The sequence below is a fragment of the Emys orbicularis genome, chromosome 21 (assembly GCF_028017835.1).
Source record: "Emys orbicularis isolate rEmyOrb1 chromosome 21, rEmyOrb1.hap1, whole genome shotgun sequence".
Taxonomy (NCBI): domain Eukaryota; kingdom Metazoa; phylum Chordata; order Testudines; family Emydidae; genus Emys; species Emys orbicularis.
Genome location: NC_088703.1, coordinates 1,599,248 through 1,615,454, shown reverse-complemented (window position 1 = coordinate 1,615,454; position 16,207 = coordinate 1,599,248). Strand labels below are relative to the sequence as shown.

General features: G+C 56.6%; 1 protein-coding gene across 2 annotated transcripts; it reads left to right on the top strand.

Annotated features, from left to right (window-relative positions):
- Positions 1-278: 278 nt before the first annotated feature.
- Positions 279-8,960, top strand: LOC135892962 (homeobox protein otx5). 2 transcript variants are annotated; one of them, XM_065420746.1, is made up of 3 exons: positions 279-375; positions 6,023-6,174; positions 8,337-8,960. In XM_065420746.1, the coding sequence occupies exons 1-3, from the start codon at positions 279-281 to the stop codon at positions 8,958-8,960; spliced, it is 873 nt and encodes a 290-aa protein (XP_065276818.1). The 2 variants fall into 2 exon arrangements, with proteins under 2 accessions (XP_065276818.1, XP_065276817.1); XM_065420745.1 differs by having other exon boundaries at positions 279-406; positions 5,994-6,174.
- Positions 8,961-16,207: the final 7,247 nt, after the last annotated feature.

Here is a 16,207-nt window from a genome sequence, read left to right as displayed (position 1 = left end):
GGAAGTGTGGATTAAAGGGTTAACCAAAGTCTCCTTCAACCCTGGTCCGTTGAAGGTGTGAAGTCCCCATGCTGCCTTCTCACCATTGGATGAGCTGTTCCCTCAGCTCCCCCTGTCCGCTTTTAGAGGAGGGTGCCCACAATTTCTGGGTGTGTCTTTTCCTCTCCCCACTGTGCAGCGAGCCTGGGCGGCTGAGCGGATTGGAATAACCTAGTGTCCCAGTCCTCCGGGGTGGGCGACAGGAGAAGGAGCCCCTTCGGGATCGCCAGTTCCTGAGCATGATGTCCTATATGAAGCAGCCTCATTACGCAGTCAATGGGTTAACCCTAGCGGGACCGGGCATGGACCTGCTCCACTCCGCCGTGGGATACCCAAGTAAGTGCCTTTCCGCGATTCCCCCGTGGGCGCTCAGAGACTAGGGTCCCGGAAGCCACAGAAGGACCTACTGTCAATTTCAGATCTGTCAATTTCTGGGGAGTGGGTTGTGGATTAGGGTGAGCGGAGGACAGCAAGTGTGAAAAATCGGTGGCGAGTAATAGAATCCTATATAAGACCACGTCCCAAATACCGGGACATCTGGTCACCCTGTTGTGGTTGTTGGGGGAAAGAAACCAATTATTGTAGAGAGAGTGAAATAAGCTAGTTACTATACCATTGCCAGCAAAAGACCCTGCTTCTTATCGCACAGAGCTGAGGACACCAGTTTCTGTTCAATCGAATGAGTGAAATAGGCCAGTTACAATTATTTCACACATCAAAGAAATTCATTTTTCTCGGCGAGATGTTAGCGTTGTCCTGAGCTTTATCTTGCGTGAGTGAAGGAGACTAGTTATTCTATAGGCACTGGAAAAAGCAAACAGCTGTTGTTATAATTCTAGAGAAAGAAAGCAAAATCATTTGGTTATTATTATAAATACAGCTAAATAAACCAGTTACCGTGACACTGGCCGAGTCAGCTAGCCCAGTTATTCTATAGCGACTGAGATCAGCCAGTTATTCTAGAGAGTGTTTTGCTCACTGTATAATAATTGGTTTATTTCACCCACTCTCTGTGATCCATTTATTTTCCCTTTTCATTATGATTATTGGAGAGTGACCAGTTGTCAGAGTGAAATAGTCGCCTAGAAGAGATTGGGGTTTGATTAATAGAATATGATTCAGAGATACTTTGACAGAGGTCACCTGAGAGCCCAAGGGTTGCCTGTGGGAATTTGTGATCAGTGGCTTTCTGCTCTCCTTGCATTCATGTCCCCCTCTAATTGAAACTCTGAACGCTGGCCTGCAAGCAGTTTATTGTCGTTTGGGCTTTATTAAAGCTTTAAAGTCAGCAGTAGGCAAGCTGAGTTGGAAATGGAAACTCAGCAGTTCACTTGTTTACAAACTTTAAGCTGCATCATCAGTAGAAATCAATTGCTAAAAAGCCGGATAGCCCAGTAGGTATCCTGGCCACGGATGCTTTCCCCAGGATAGGGGTTTAATGCCATTGTTTATGTCATATGATTTAAGTCCCCAAATCTCCTTGCTGTTCTCCGGCCAGCCGATCAACACAACTTAAAGTCGTGCGTATCAATCGGCTCTTGCATTGTGGGCCGCGTGGTATTTTCACTTGATCGGAGGAAACAAAATATCTAAAGAGCAGTAGAGAGTTGAAGGCAAAGGTAGGGACTCCAAATGTGAACATCAAAGAGAACTGACGCCCAGTTCAGTGTCCGAACGTACCAAGAGAAAAACGAATCTCGACAGTGAATTGTGGGATTGGAAGAAAACACAATCTGAACGTTAAATGGATCTGATTAAATCTACCGTCTTCTCAAACCAGCAACGAGGCACTAGTGGTGTGCAGGGTGGTTCTCAACCAGGGGTCCGGGGCCCCGTGGGGGGCTGCGGGCAGGTTTCAGTGGGTCCACCAAGCATGGCTGGCATTAGACTCACTAGGGCCCAGGGCAGAAAGCCAAAGCCCCGCTGTGCAGAATTGCAGCCCGGAGCCCCACGCCCCATCACCCAGGGATGAAGCCAAAGACTGAACAACTTCTCAGTGCCCCCTGTGGCGTGGGGCCCTGGACAAGTGTCCTGCTTGCTACCCCCTAACGCTGGCTCTGGCTTTTATATGCAGAAAACCAGTTCTTGTGGCACAGCTGAGCTGTGGAGTTTTTATAGCGTGTTACGGGGCCTCCGAAAGAACAACGTTGAGAACCCCTGGTGTGTGGTAGTCTCAGTTCAAAACTCGTGTAAAATCCAGATATATGCAACTGATCAGAACAGGGCCCCAATCCTGCAGTTAGATCTTACGGGTAAATCTTCACAGCTTCACTAAAGCCAGAATTTAGGCCGTGGAAGTGAGCGTTCACTGAACCTCGCAGAGTTGGACCCTTCTCTAAAACAATTGGATAAAGTGTTGGAAAACATTTTTGGAAGAGGAAAAGTTTAGAAAATTCAACCCCTTTTTAAAAAGAAGCCCTTCTATTTCCTTTTATTTGCTTTTGATTCAACATCAAGGCAAGGGTCTTAACACCTTTGCGATGCGCTTTGTACGTCTGGCAAACGCGGCTTGGATTGTTTTTGTCAGAACTGTAAATTCATTTTGTTCCTGGTTTTTGTTGTTCAAAATGTCCTCACATTTTTAAAGATTCCTCTCCCTTCACCTAACGTACATAATTGTCACAACAAATACAAAAGCATAAAAAAGCCCTAGAAGTTTTAGAAGTTGAATCAGGATGTTATTAATTACAATATCATTTTATTTTTTATTTTAATATTAATATCCGAAAGCCCCAAATGTTTGGGAAGTTTAATCAGCATGATATTAATTAAAACATTATTTTATTATTTATTTTATTAATTCTATATTAATTATCCCCCTAAAAAGTTGAGCCGTTTAATCAGAATGCTATTAATTTCAAAATTATTTTATTATTTATTTTATTAAAAGTATATTCATTAAAGCTGTAAAAGCTTTAGAAATATTAATGGAATCACATTAATTAAATATACTCTTATGAATTTTATTTTTTTATTGATATATTAATTAAAGTCCTAAAAGTTTTAGAGGTTTCATTGGAAATCATGAAGGCTGGAAAAGCAGAAGGCAAATAAAAAGAACCCAGCGTTTATTATTTCCCCCCCTAAAATCTCATGGTTTTTAAGTCAATCTCATGGTTTTTGGGGAACCTGCCCCATGATTTTTGAATGTTTGGGGTTGGTGGTTCTGAGACCCTTTGGGGTTAGAATAGGATCTCTTTCCCTTACATGGGGGGAGGGATAGCTCAGTGGTTTGAGCATTGGCCTGCTAAACCCAGGGTTGTGAGTTCAATCCTTGAGGGGGCCACTTAGGGATCTGGGGCAAAATCAGTACTTGGTCCTGCTAGTGAAAGCAGGGGGCTGGACTCGATGACCTTTCAAGGTCCCTTCCAGTTCTAGGAGATGGGATATCTCCATTAATAACATTAATAACAATAACATAAGACGAACCCTGTTTGAGCTACCAGATGCAGCTAGTGTGCACACGTGTTAGACAATTCCACGCTTCATGGCTGTAGACTCGCAGTGTTTCTCAAATGCGGCCGCCGTGGCCACATGCGGCCACCAGGGGCTTTTCTTGCAGCCATAGGGCTTAATTTGTCCCCAGGCTTGGCAGGGCTGAGTAAGTCTGCTGTGACAAGTGATCCTTGTTAATATCACTTGTCACAGCAGATTTACTAGCTAGCAATAAATAAATTGCAATGATTTGGACATGTCTGTGCATATTTATTTGGTTTTCCTAAAGCTAATTAAAATTTGGCGAGGGACGAGCCGGCTTCGTGCGATGCGGGTGCGAACGGCTCTCATTCCGGTTCCCTGGTGTGTTACACTCAGCGGTGCCCGGGTGCAGATGACAGCACAAGCTGCAAACTGAGAAGCTGAATGTGTTTCTCGAGATGACGCCGGCGAGAAAGTTCAGATCCAAGCTTGGCCCAACATTGCGGGGGATTTCTGGATTCCCGGCTTTGAACCGGACCCAGCTATAGGATCTCCCGGCTCTAAGCAGGGACGCAGGAGAAATGCTGAGCAAACGTGTGACCTAGTGCAGGGTTCCTCTAATCTCGACCACGCGTCCCAATGCACACGCACCCCGAGCAGTCTGGGTGTGCGTCACGTGCGATGCGTGGCCACACGGGCGTGAGTTTCAAAAGTGACTTGGGATTAGACGGACCAAACCTGAGGCTCCTAAAAGAGATCTGATTTTCACACAGTGCTAAACATCTCCCCTTGGCTGCACCCTGAAAGGCAGGTGGAGACTCAAAATAAGGAGGGGTCTAAAGTCACTAGTCATTAAAACTCCGTGGGCTCACTCTCCGCGGGCTCTGACTCTCCAGTGCAACGGGTGTGAATCAGGAGTAGGTGCACTAAAGGGTCTAATTCCCCTGTGCACTGCCCCTTGCACGCCCAGCCCAGTGCAGTGCACTACCCCTTGCACACCCACTCGCCCCAGTGCAATGAGAGTGACCCTCTCATGATGGCATTTTCCCCTCACTTTGCCCTGGTGCAAACGGCCACATGGCAACTTGTGCAAACGAAAGCAGCGCCAAGCCGGAATGGCCAATTAAATCACTTCCCCGGGCAGCCAGGGTCCCTCTGGCATCTCCACAGCCCCCTCCTTGCATCCTCCGGCCCCGCTCTGCATGCATCCAGGCCAACGACTGCACCGGAAATGGCTGATCTGCAGGACAGAGCCATGGGAAAGGCTGCCGGGGCCTTCGCCCCGACAGAGACGGGCGGCTCTGACCCCCCTTGGAGCATCCGAGCCCCTCACAGGCTGTAACACAGCCCGGCCAAGCCCTAGCAGGCCTGTTCCGTAAATCACACCCCAGGTTTTTGGGGGGATTTTCCAGACCCACCCACCCCTCATAACGCTGAAACAAACGCGCCAAAATAACGGCCCGCCCTCCCCCTGCCACGCGATGGGCGGAGCCCTCATCTCCACTGGGCGGGTGGGAAACTGAGGCACAGAGCGACGATGGCCCAGTTCCGCCAAGGTCACTGATCCTGAGCCTGGTGGTCTAACCACTAGACTCTCCTGCCTTCCGAGCTACCAATGGCTTTGCTTTAGCCAAGGTCTCTTTCGCTGGTAACAAATTGCTCTGAGCTGTGGAGTGGCCCAGAAATCCCAGGGCTGAATGATTATGATTATTTGGTAGGTGTATTATGGTAGCACCTCAGCACCCCAGTCGTGGGCCAGGCCCCCTGGCGCTAGGCGCTGTACATTATTTATTAGGTGTATTACAGTAGCGCCCCAGTCACGGGCCAGGCCCCCTGGCGCTAGGCACTGTACATTATTTATTAGGTGTATTACAGTAGCGCCCCAGTCACGGGCCAGGCCCCCCGGCGCTAGGTGCTGTATATTATTTGTTAGGTGTATTACGGTAGCGCCCCAGTCACGGGCCAGGCCCCCCGGCGCTAGGTGCTGTATATTATTTGTTAGGTGTATTACGGTAGCGCCCCAGTCGCAGGCCAGGCCCCGCGGTGCTAGGCACTGTACATTATTTATTAGATGTATTACGGTAGCACCTCAGTTACAGGCCAGGCCCCCTGGCACTAGGCACTGCATATTATTTATTAGGTGTATTACGGTAGCACCTCAGTTACAGGCCAGGCCCCCTGGCACTAGGCGCTGCATATTATTTATTAGGTGTATTACGGTAGCACCTCAGTCACGGGCCAGGCCCCCTGGCGCTAGGCGCTGTACGCAATTTATTAGGTGTATTACGGTAGTGCCCCAGTTGCGGCCCAGGACCCCCTAGCACGAGGCACTGTATGTTATTTATTAGATGTATTACGGTAATGCAGTGGCACAAGCTGCCTGCCCCCACCCCCCACCGTGCCCTGGAGCGGGGGGGGGGGGGTGTCGCTGAAGGGCAGGGAGAGACAGATGCGTCGGGGGAGCGCTTCTTGCTGCTTCCCCAGCTCCCCCCTTCGGGGACAACCCCCTCGGCTTGTCCGTCCCACCCTGAGGACAGCGGGTGTAACCATCTCCCCTCCCCCCCAGCCACCCCGCGGAAGCAGCGGCGCGAGCGGACGACTTTCACGCGGGCCCAGCTGGACATTCTGGAGGCGCTTTTCGCGAAGACCCGCTACCCCGACATCTTCATGCGGGAGGAGGTAGCGCTCAAGATCAACCTGCCGGAGTCCCGGGTGCAGGTGAGGATGGGAGTCCAGACCGACCCCTGGCCAGACAGGGGTCTGTGTGTGTGCATGCGTGTGTGTGTATATACTACTGCCCCCTGCTGGGAAGTGTGTATGTGTGAGCACCCATGGCTGGCCGCTGCCCTCTGCTGGGTGGAATCGGAACTGCTCACCTGGGTGTCATAAGCCCTATACTGCTGACAGCCGATGGGGATTCTCCTTTAGCAGTGTGCTGGGGTTTGGGAGCAGGTTGAGTTCTGGGTGCAGCTCCCAGCAGCCGCCGGGGAAATCCCAGCTCGCAATGGAGGTGGAACAAGATTTTACATCCCTTGTGGGGCCTCACAAACGTGACCCAATGCATGTGGTATCAAGAGGGGATGTTTGTCCAGCCCGGAAAGGCGGCCACCTCTGGACAGGAGCCAGGGGGCTGTGCTATGAACCTCGCAGGGCTGGGTAGGAACTGAAGTCCAGGGAAGCTGCCAGGGGATTTGGGAGGATGAATGTGGTTCTCCCAGCTGGGCGTGTGAGTAAATACCTGGACTCTTCGCAGCGTGGCCACGGGAGGGCAGGTCTGCGGTGTTCGTCTCTGCTGGAAGATGGCATCGGGGCCAGCCCTGCCTGGGAGGGGAGAGCACCCCCTACTGAACCCCCCACCCCAGTCCCTGCCAACAGCCCATGGGGGGTGCAATACCGTTGACTGACAGAAGCTACAAAGTGGGTGACCCCCCGTTTAAGACGCTTTCATCCCAATAAAACTGGGTCGGGGTACGGCTGTCTCGGTAAATATCACCCTCCGGCTGACTCGGTTGTACCAGGACAAAATCCGTGCGTGGAGATCACCCCTCAGGGCGACTTGATTTCAGTTTTGCTTCAGCCCAACGTTTACCCCCCAACAAGCCACTTTTAAACCGAAACCGGAGCATTCGCCCCGGCCTCTGGTGTTGGGTTAAATAAACCGGTTTAAGCGAAATCAGTTTAGCTTTCCCATGTAGACAGAGCCCGGCTGCCCGGAGCTCGGAGCCGACTCACCAGCTACCCAGAACGCCCCACCGCCTCGCCAACCCTGAGTGTTAACAGAGCCCGAGATTTGGCTTAGAAATCCTGCCATTTTCTTAAAATTAGAAATCAGTCAAATTTGGACTCTTTTTAAATTTGCCACGTGAGCTCTCCCGATAATTGGCCGCCCTCCCTCTGCGTCCTACAGGAAGGGGTCCGGGTTTCTCAGGAGACGTGTATGGGGCGAGTTCACCCCCCGACATGACAGCGAAGGGCTAAGCCCAGAATGCAGAGTCCTGGTTTATAGCACTGGCAGGATTTTGAAGTCGCTTCCCCTTCTCTTCGACTCCGGGCAGCGCCCCAGGGAGCGGGAGACGTTAATCTTTGACATCTGCCCTGCGCCTGCTAATGCTGGAAATAAAGACTCTGGATCCCGGGGTTGCAACTTCGCAGCCGTTTTCGGAGGGATACAAAAAATAGCCACCTCCTGCCGATGCCCATGGGGGGGGGGGGGGGAATTGTCTCCCTGGCGTCCGGCAGCTGAGCTGTCTGGGACTAGACCGGGCAGGCAGCAGACTGGAGGGACCGGACCCGGAATGGCTGTGAGTCACCCTGGAAAGGGATGAGTCCTGGGAACGGAGGTTGCCCAAGGACCGGAGAGAAACATCACCAGGTCGGGGGGAGGACAAATTTGAGGCTGAGTGTAAGGCAATGAGCCAGCGTGTGTGTGTTTGTGTGCACCACTGCCGTCTGCTGGACGGACTCAGCAATGCGCCACTCTGTATCTTAGGCCCTATACTGCTAAGGTTCGGCAAAGATTGTGGGGAGGGAGGGGTGTGTGGGGGGTGGGTGTGGGTGACTTTTGGATGAGGAACAGCTGAGTTCTACCCTGCTCCTGCCAGGAAATCCCCAGTGCTCGACGCTGTCAGGGTCCCGATATTATGGGTTTTTTTCTAGAGGCTCCCCCCTGCAGCCTCAGTTTCCCTATCTGCTCTGGGGATAATGCCAGTCACAGCTGGCTCTGTTCCGCCCTAGCTCTCAGTGCAGGAGGATGGTGGTGGTGAGAGGAATTGTGGAGGGGACAGAGATGGACAGTGGCGGCTGTTACAGCCGGGCCATGGCCAGGGCAAAGGGACCCCCCCCCCCGAGCTCCGTGACTCACCCCCCTCCTCTCCCGGCAGGTTTGGTTCAAGAACCGACGGGCCAAGTGCCGCCAGCAGCAGCAGCAGAGCAGTGGCCAGGCCAAGGCGCGCCCGGCCAAGAAGAAGAGCTCGCCGGCCCGGGAGACCAGCTCGGAAACCAGCACCAACGGGCAATACAGCCCCCCGCCCGCCGGCACCTCGGGCACCCCCAGCTCCACGGCCAGCGCCACCGTCTCCATCTGGAGCCCGGCCTCCATCTCCCCCATCCCCGACCCCCTGGCCTCCTCGGCCACCCCCTGCATGCAGCGCTCTGCCGCCTACCCGATGACCTACACCCAGGCCGCCGGCTACCCCCAGAGCTACGCCGGCTCCTCCTCCTACTTCACCGGCCTGGACTGCGGCTCCTACCTCTCGCCCATGCACCCGCAGCTCTCCGCCCCCGGCGCCGCCCTGAGCCCCATCGCCGCCCCGGCCATGGGCACCCACCTCAGCCAGTCCCCGGCCTCCCTGTCCAGCCAGGGCTTCGGCACGGCCGGCCTGAGCTTTGGCTCGGTGGATTGCTTAGACTACAAGGATCAGACGGCCTCTTGGAAACTCAACTTCAACGCCACGGACTGCTTGGATTACAAAGATCAGAGCTCCTGGAAGTTCCAGGTCTTGTGAAGTGGCGGGAGGCAGCCAGGGAGACACCCCCTGTCCGTTGTTTCTCCCCCTCCCCCCCCGAAGGCCCGTCCCTCCCCTCCCCGGTACCACCCTCCTTGAACCAGCTCGGCTCCGACCCGTGTCCGTCGCTGGACTGAGATTGGAACCGGCGTCGGGGATCTGAGCGAGGGGGGATCCCCCGTTTCCCGGCATCACGGCGGGGACTTGCCCTTCCTTGGTGAGCAACCGCAAACGTGCCCTAATTGGTCGTTCGGTGGCTGAGACCCTCACCCCGCATGGCCACAGGGGCCCCTCGCGCCGGGCAGCGCCGCGGGGTTTTCTTCCCGCCCGAGCCCCGGACACGAAATCTGTCAAGGAGTCTCAGCCGGGATTCCCCCCGGGGCGGGGGCTGGCTGGCGTGGCAGCCTCCCCCGTCTGTGCCACGCTCACCAAGTGGCACCCGGATCTGCAGGGGTGGGGCTGGGAAGTGCCACGGCTGATTTGGGTGGGAAGTAGCCCCCCCTGCCCCTTGCACATGTGGGGGAGGAGGGGCTCCAGGTTCTGTCTTTCACGGTTTCTCTCTAGCCCTGGCCTGATCCTTCGAGGGGGGGGTCTGAGCGTAGAATGAAGTGGAGCAGTTAGGTCAAGGCATGTGCTGCCAGGACTCCTGGGTTCTATTTCCGGTGCTGGGAGGGGAGCAAGGTTTAGAGAAGTGGGCCCCGGGAGTCAGTTCGCCTCAGCTTTATTTCCAGCCCTGCCAATGATTGGGTGTCAGATGGTCCACCCCGTGCCACAGTTTCCCCTTCTGTCGCGCCCTCCCTTTGCCGGGGGCCAGGGGATCTGTGGATGGACAGCTCTGTGCTGGGCAAAGCTGAGGGCCAGGGCGAAGGGCGTGTGCCGAAGTCCCAGCCCAGCGAGGACGGCTTAGGGAGCATTGGGTTTGAATCGGCACCAGGTTCAGCTACCCACAGTCCAGTCGTCCAAAACTGAGTCCCGTCTCCTCTGGCTGGAGACCTCGCCGGCCACGTCCTGCCAGAGAGAGGGGCTGCCCGGCTGGGACGCCAGCCGCTGAGCTCCGCCCCAGAGGGGGCCAGGCCACACCCCTGTCTTTAGCAAGCGGGGCAGGGGACCGGGTCGCACTCAGCGACTTGGCGGGGAGAGATCTATGCCGGGAGGCCAGCGTCGCAAGCCAGGATCAAGGCCTGCCTGGCTGTTTGCAGGGTGGCTTTTTATTCTAGCCTCCATTTCCCCTCCCCCCTGGATATTTTGGGTGCAAACCCCTTTTTTTGGGGGGGGTTAACTTGAAAGTGACGACAAATGTTCGACCCCCCCAAATCCACTGGAACGCGTTGATTTAGAAGGCTCCGGCCTCGGCGCCGCCCGTCGCAAGCGACCAGACCTTCGGGCTCTTTGCAGGGCTGGAAAATCTCTCTCCCATCGGAGTTAGGCACCGAAATATCTTGGAGGGTCTGGGGCAACGTCTATGCGCAAAGCACAACTTCCCACCCCATGGAGGCTCCGATCCTGAGAGCCCTTCGCATGTGCCCCGGGGCCCAGAAAGGGGTGCCGTCGACCTGGGTTCGGATCCTGCTGCTCTCGGACCCCGGTGGCAGAAGTCCCTGGGAGGGGGACAGGATCGGGTTCGCCCGGCTCGTGCGGGGTGGGGGGGGGAGAGCTGAGATGGTGACTAGCCAGGAGGTGGGGGAACTCGGCCCGGATCCCCGCTGTTGAACGCCCAGACGCTTTCCCCGAATCATTCTGATTTCCAGCCACGTCGGAGCCCAGCAGCGCGGACCTGACCCCGTTGCATTCACACGGAGCTTCCCCTCCCCCCGCCAGGGGGGAGAATTGGGGACGCTTTGCAGCCCGATTTCCCTGTTGCCTTGCACACGCATTTACACTAGTGCAGAAGAAGCGTGAAACCGGATCCGTCCACACCTGTTCCGCACTAGTGGGTGCAAGACAGTGGAGAACCCAGCTCTTTCTGTTCTAATCAGACCACTTCGACTGCTCCCCTTCTCCAAAGCTGGCTGCATAAACTCCCCCAAAGATGTAGCGGATTTGGGGTCAGATCTGTCTCTGCCTGAGGCAGACCCGCTGAGATCCGGCTGGGCCCGGCTCCTGGAGATGTGAACTGGAGCGGCCGTTTGCTCTGGGGACGGTTCTAACATCAGAAGCCACCTCGCCACGCACGTCTCCTAGCCAGCCACCTTACAGCTCATTGTGGGGCCCGAACGTCTCCTGTGGCCTCGTGCAATCACATTCACCCGTGCAAAACTCTCCGGCTCTGGTAGCGCTTTGCAGCGGGGAATCTGACGAGACAAGATCTGGGGCGCTGTGGAACTGACCGGCCGCATTTAGAATTGTTGCGTGTAAATAAAACCCCGACACGTTGTGAGGTTCGTTTAGGGCGATTCTGTAGTTCTTTGTCCCATTTCCATCTTCACAGACAAAGGCCGTTTTTATTTATTTCTCGGCTGGATACCTCAGTGGGTTTCAGTTCTGCCGCTCTTCCCTTTGCAAAGACGCCCCCGACTACGTAGCTGCTAACGTGGCCACATCCCTCGGCATTAGGAGGTCACGTCTCCACAGCCTGCGATGAGCTGGTTTTATTTTCACGCCTCTATCTGTGGAAATGGTTTATTTTTTGCTTTTTCCTAGCCATAGGTTTGCTCCAGTTGTTGTTTTTTTTAAAGAAACGGGGGCAAAAAAAAATTAAAAAACCGACAATCAGAGACAATAAATATCTGTAAAGAATTTGATTGTTTTTTGTGTGCACTAAAGTACTGGCTTAAAAACAAAAAGTCTATTTTGTAAGTTGATGTAGAGGGGGGTTTTTTAGACTAGTTTTGTTAGGTGTCAAACTCCAGTGTCTGTAGGAGAAACAGAATTTCAATGCAAACTATTTTTGATTACTTGATATTTATTCTTGTTTTAGCGAGAGGCAGTTTCCTGTACCAGCCCCCAATTTTTGGTGGTTTAAAAAGATTTGAAAAAATAAAAAAAATAAATAATAAATGTGCAAAGGATTCTGAGATCTGGGCTGGCTTTTTTGGTTCTTGCAGTTGCTAATTTAAGCCCTGTTCCTGCAAAATGCTCACACACCTGTGTCACTTCACTCAGGTGAGGACTCTAATGGAAGCTGATGGTGTAGGGCAGGATTGAGGGGCACCAGCAGAGCTGGGGGGAGCCCAAGGCTGGGCTAGCAGGGGGCTGCAGGTCGGGAGTGAGGGGCACTGGCAGGGCTGGGGTGGGTGGGAGCCCAGGGCTGGGTTAACAGGGGCTGCGGGTCGGGAGTGAAGGGCCCCGGCAGGGCTGGGAAGTGGGGAGCCCAGGGCTGGGCTAGCAGTGGTGGCTACCGGTCAGGGCTGAGAGTTGTCAGTCGAATTAGCTGGGGGAATGACTCCTGGCTGCTCCAGGGGGGTGGTGGGGCCGTGGTGTGAACCCACTGAGGGGAGAGGGGGGCTGGTGGGGACGGGGGGTAGCCACCCACGGCGAGCGCTCTCCGCTGTGCGCCAACGCCCGTCTCAGCTCTGGCTGGAGTCCCCCGTTCCTGCTGATTTGGGGGGGCAGGCACTAGAGGTCTCCGCAACAGGCAGGTTCATGAGGTCATCCCACCGTTAGCCACAGGAACAGCTTGGCCCGGCCCCCAGGGCCCAGCTGTGAGTGAACCTGGAGTCACTTGTGTCACGAAATCACCAGCCTGTGCTCAGGGCGCCCCCCCCCCCATCTCAGTGGGGCCACAATGTCACCTTCAGCTCCTCAGCGTCGTCCTCCCCATTGCCCCTCCAGGAGCTTGACCCCGTCCCCTCCCCAATTGCCTTCAATGCACTGGGGGAAACTGAGGCAGGTCCGGTGGCTGCGGGCGTGTGGATAGAGGAAATGGGAGCTGATCCCGAGCCAATGGCCAGACTCTCGTGGGAGCAGGGTCGGGCCCCGAGCTCAGGCTGGGGTTTCCAGGGGACCCAAAGGTGCCTGAATCCCACTGGAATTTGGGGGGCTGAAGTTCCTGAGAAAATCTCCGGCCTCTGTCGTGGGCTTTTCCCTCCTTCCCGTTGCTCTTGTGGCCTCTCCCTTGTCAGGCCATAACTCTGAGCCCCGGGTCCCAGACATGCGCCCCCCCCGGCGGCGTTCTGTGTCCCATCCCGGGCAGGGCCCAAGCTGGATCGGCCCCAGATGGCACAGGGCTGGGGGCAAAGGGGTGTCCTTCCATTGTCATCTGCATCCTCCCACAGAGCCCAGGAGTCCTGGCTCCTGTGTGCTAGCCGCTAGACCCTACGCCCTTCCCAGAGCTGGGGATAGAACCCAGGAGTCCTGGTTCCCAGTGCCCCCCCCCCCCCCCGCTCTAACCACTAGACCCCACTCCCCTCCCAGAGCCGGGGAGAGAACCCAGGAGTCCTGGTTCCCAGCCCCCCCACTCTAACCCACTAGACCCCACTCCCCTCCCAGAGCTGGGGAGAGAACCCAGGAGTCCTGGCTCCAGCCCCCCTGCTCTAACCTTGAGCCCCCACTCCTTTCCCAGAGCCAGGGATTGAACCCGTGTGTCCTGGCTCCCACTCCCCACTGGCTGGCCGGCCAGGCCGTCTGGCAGGGTTCAGGCCTGTAACGGGGCTGATTGGGGTGGGACAGGAGCCAGAGTTTGGGGGCGAGGGGCTGGGAGGTCCGTCCTGTCCCTGCTGCTCACGGCCCGGGCCCAGGGGCGGTAGAGCCGTGGGGGATGGAGGCAGGCCCAGCAGGGTGGCAGGGGGGTGGGAGCAGGAGCGAGACGGGCGGCTGCTCTCCGGGGCTGGGGTGTGAGGCAGGGCTGGAGGGGCCGTGCCAGGCAGCGCGGCCTAGCAGTTAAGGCTCCGGCCCGGAGTCACCTTCTCTCCAGGCCTCTGTGAAACGGGGCCAATTGTCCTTCCCTTCCTCCATCTGGGGGCTCGGCAGGGCAGGGAGCCATGGCAGGGGGCCTGAGCATGGGGAGAGCGGAAGGGGAAACTGAGGCACAGAGAGGGGGAAGTTACTGGCCTAAGTCTCCCCAGCTTTGGGTGGGAGGGGGCTGGGAGCCAGGACACCTTGGTCCCATTCCTGGCTCGGAGAAGGGAGTGGGGTCTAGTGGTTAGAGCAGGGAGGCTGGGAGCCAGGACTCCTGGGTTTTCTCCCCAGCTCTGGGAGGGGAGGGGGGTCTAGTGATTAGAGCAGGCGGGGCTGGGAGCCAGGACTCCTGGGTTCTCTCCCCAGCTCTGGGAGGGGAGGGGGGTCTAGTGGTTAGAGCGGGGGGGGGCTGGGATCCAGGACTCCTGGGTTCTCTGCCCCGCTGTGGGAGGACAGCAGGGGTCCAGCAGAGCTCTGACCCCCAGTCTACCACTGTACACTTGGGGGACCCACATCGCAATGTGTGAGGCCCCCCCCGATCCTGCACCGCTCCTGGAGACGCTGGTCGGGCTGGCCCAGCCGCTTCCTGCCGGGATCTCGTCGCCTTGGCCCCCCTCTTCCATCTCCCCACTGCAGGGCCCTGCGCCCCCCGGGGCCAGGCCGAGCACCCGCCCGCCTGCCGCACACACACAATTTGTTATTTTTACTGATCTAATTTAGCAAATGTCCCAATCGGCTTAGGGCCGCTGCCCCCTGCGCAGCTGGGTAACTGAATTAGTGGGGATTAGGGAGTCCGGGAGAGATGACAAATTGGTTCCAGGATGCCGGCTGACAGCTGCCACCGGGGGCTGGGCGCGGGGCACCCTGGGGAACCGGCTTTAATTCAAGAGAGACCGGCCACGGGAGACGGGGGTTAAAGACTCAAGGGCTCTTTTCTGGAAGGGTCGTGCCAGGGAGTCAATGGTGGAGCCAGGGACAGAACCCAGGAGTCCGGGCTCCCAGCCCCCCTGCTCTAACCACCAGGCCCCCCTCCCCTCCCAGAGCTGATATAGAACCCAGGAGTCCTGCTCCCAGAGGATTGTGGTTAAGGCTGCCCTGGGTCTCAGGAGATCTGGGTTAAATTCCCAGCTCTGTCACACGCTTCTTGGGCAAGTCATTGCCCCGCTTTGGGCCTCAGTTTCCCCATCTGTAATATGGGGAGAATGATTTTCTTTGTCTATTAGGACTGGGACCTATTTGGGGCAGTGTCGGTCTTCCTTGGTGTCCATGCAGCGCCCGGTGCGACGGGGCCCTGATCTCGGCCGGGGTCTGGGCAGCGCCCAGCCCTACGGGGCCCTGATCTCGGCCGGGGTCTCCGGGATCTGCTGGCATAGAAATGATTCCATGTGTCGCAGCGGCTCTGTACGACGTTGGCTAAAACTGGCTAACCTTCTAGGAGACTCAGGTCCGTGCCTGCGGGGGTGGAGGGATTCGGTCCATTGGCTTCTGGGGTGGGTTGGACACGGACAGGACCTTACAAATCCAGCTGTCTGCATCAATGTGAATTATCCCCTTAGGAGTGGGGCAAAACACCAACACTCCCTTTCACAAATGCTGTGGGATCTTAATCAGCCCCCGTGCTGCACCCCAGAGGTGGCTGCATCTCAGGGCTGGGTGAGGGGTCACTGTACGTACAGCCCCCGCGCTGCACCCCAGAGGGTCCGCGTCTCATTGCTGGGTAAGGGGTCCCTGTATAAACAGCTCCTGCACCGTAACCCAGAACAGAAGAACGGCCCCCCTGGGTCAGACGAAAGGTCCATCTAGCCCAGTATCCTGTCTTCCGACAGTGGCCAATGCCAGGTGCCCCCGAGGGAATGAACAGAACAGGGCAGTTATCGAGTGACCCGTTCCCTGTTGGCCATTCCCAGCGTTCAGGGGTCTGGACCCCCAGCCCCTGCTCTACCCACTAGACCCCACTCCCCTCCCAGAGCTGGGGATAGAACCCAGGAGTCCTGGCTCCCAGCTCCCCCCCTGCTCTAACCACTAGACCCCACTCCCCTCCCAGAGCTGGGGATAGAACCCAGGAGTCCTGGCTCCCAGCTCCCCCCCTGCTCTACCCACTAGACCCCACTCCCCTCCCAGAGCTGGGGATAGAACCCAGGAGTCCTGGCTCCCAGCTCCCCCCCTGCTCTAACCACTAGACCCCACTCCCCTCCCAGAGCTGGGGATAGAACCCAGGAGTCCTGGCTCCCAGCTCCCCCCCTGCTCTAACCACTAGACCCCACTCCCCTCCCAGAGCTGCGGAGAGAACCCAGGAGTCCGGGCTCCCAGCCCCGCCTCTGTGCTTGTGTAGCAGGAGCAGGAAATTGCCCCGGCCAGGCGCCCTGGCCCCGGTAGCTGCCAGCCCAGGTCCCTGCACTGCAGCCGTCTGG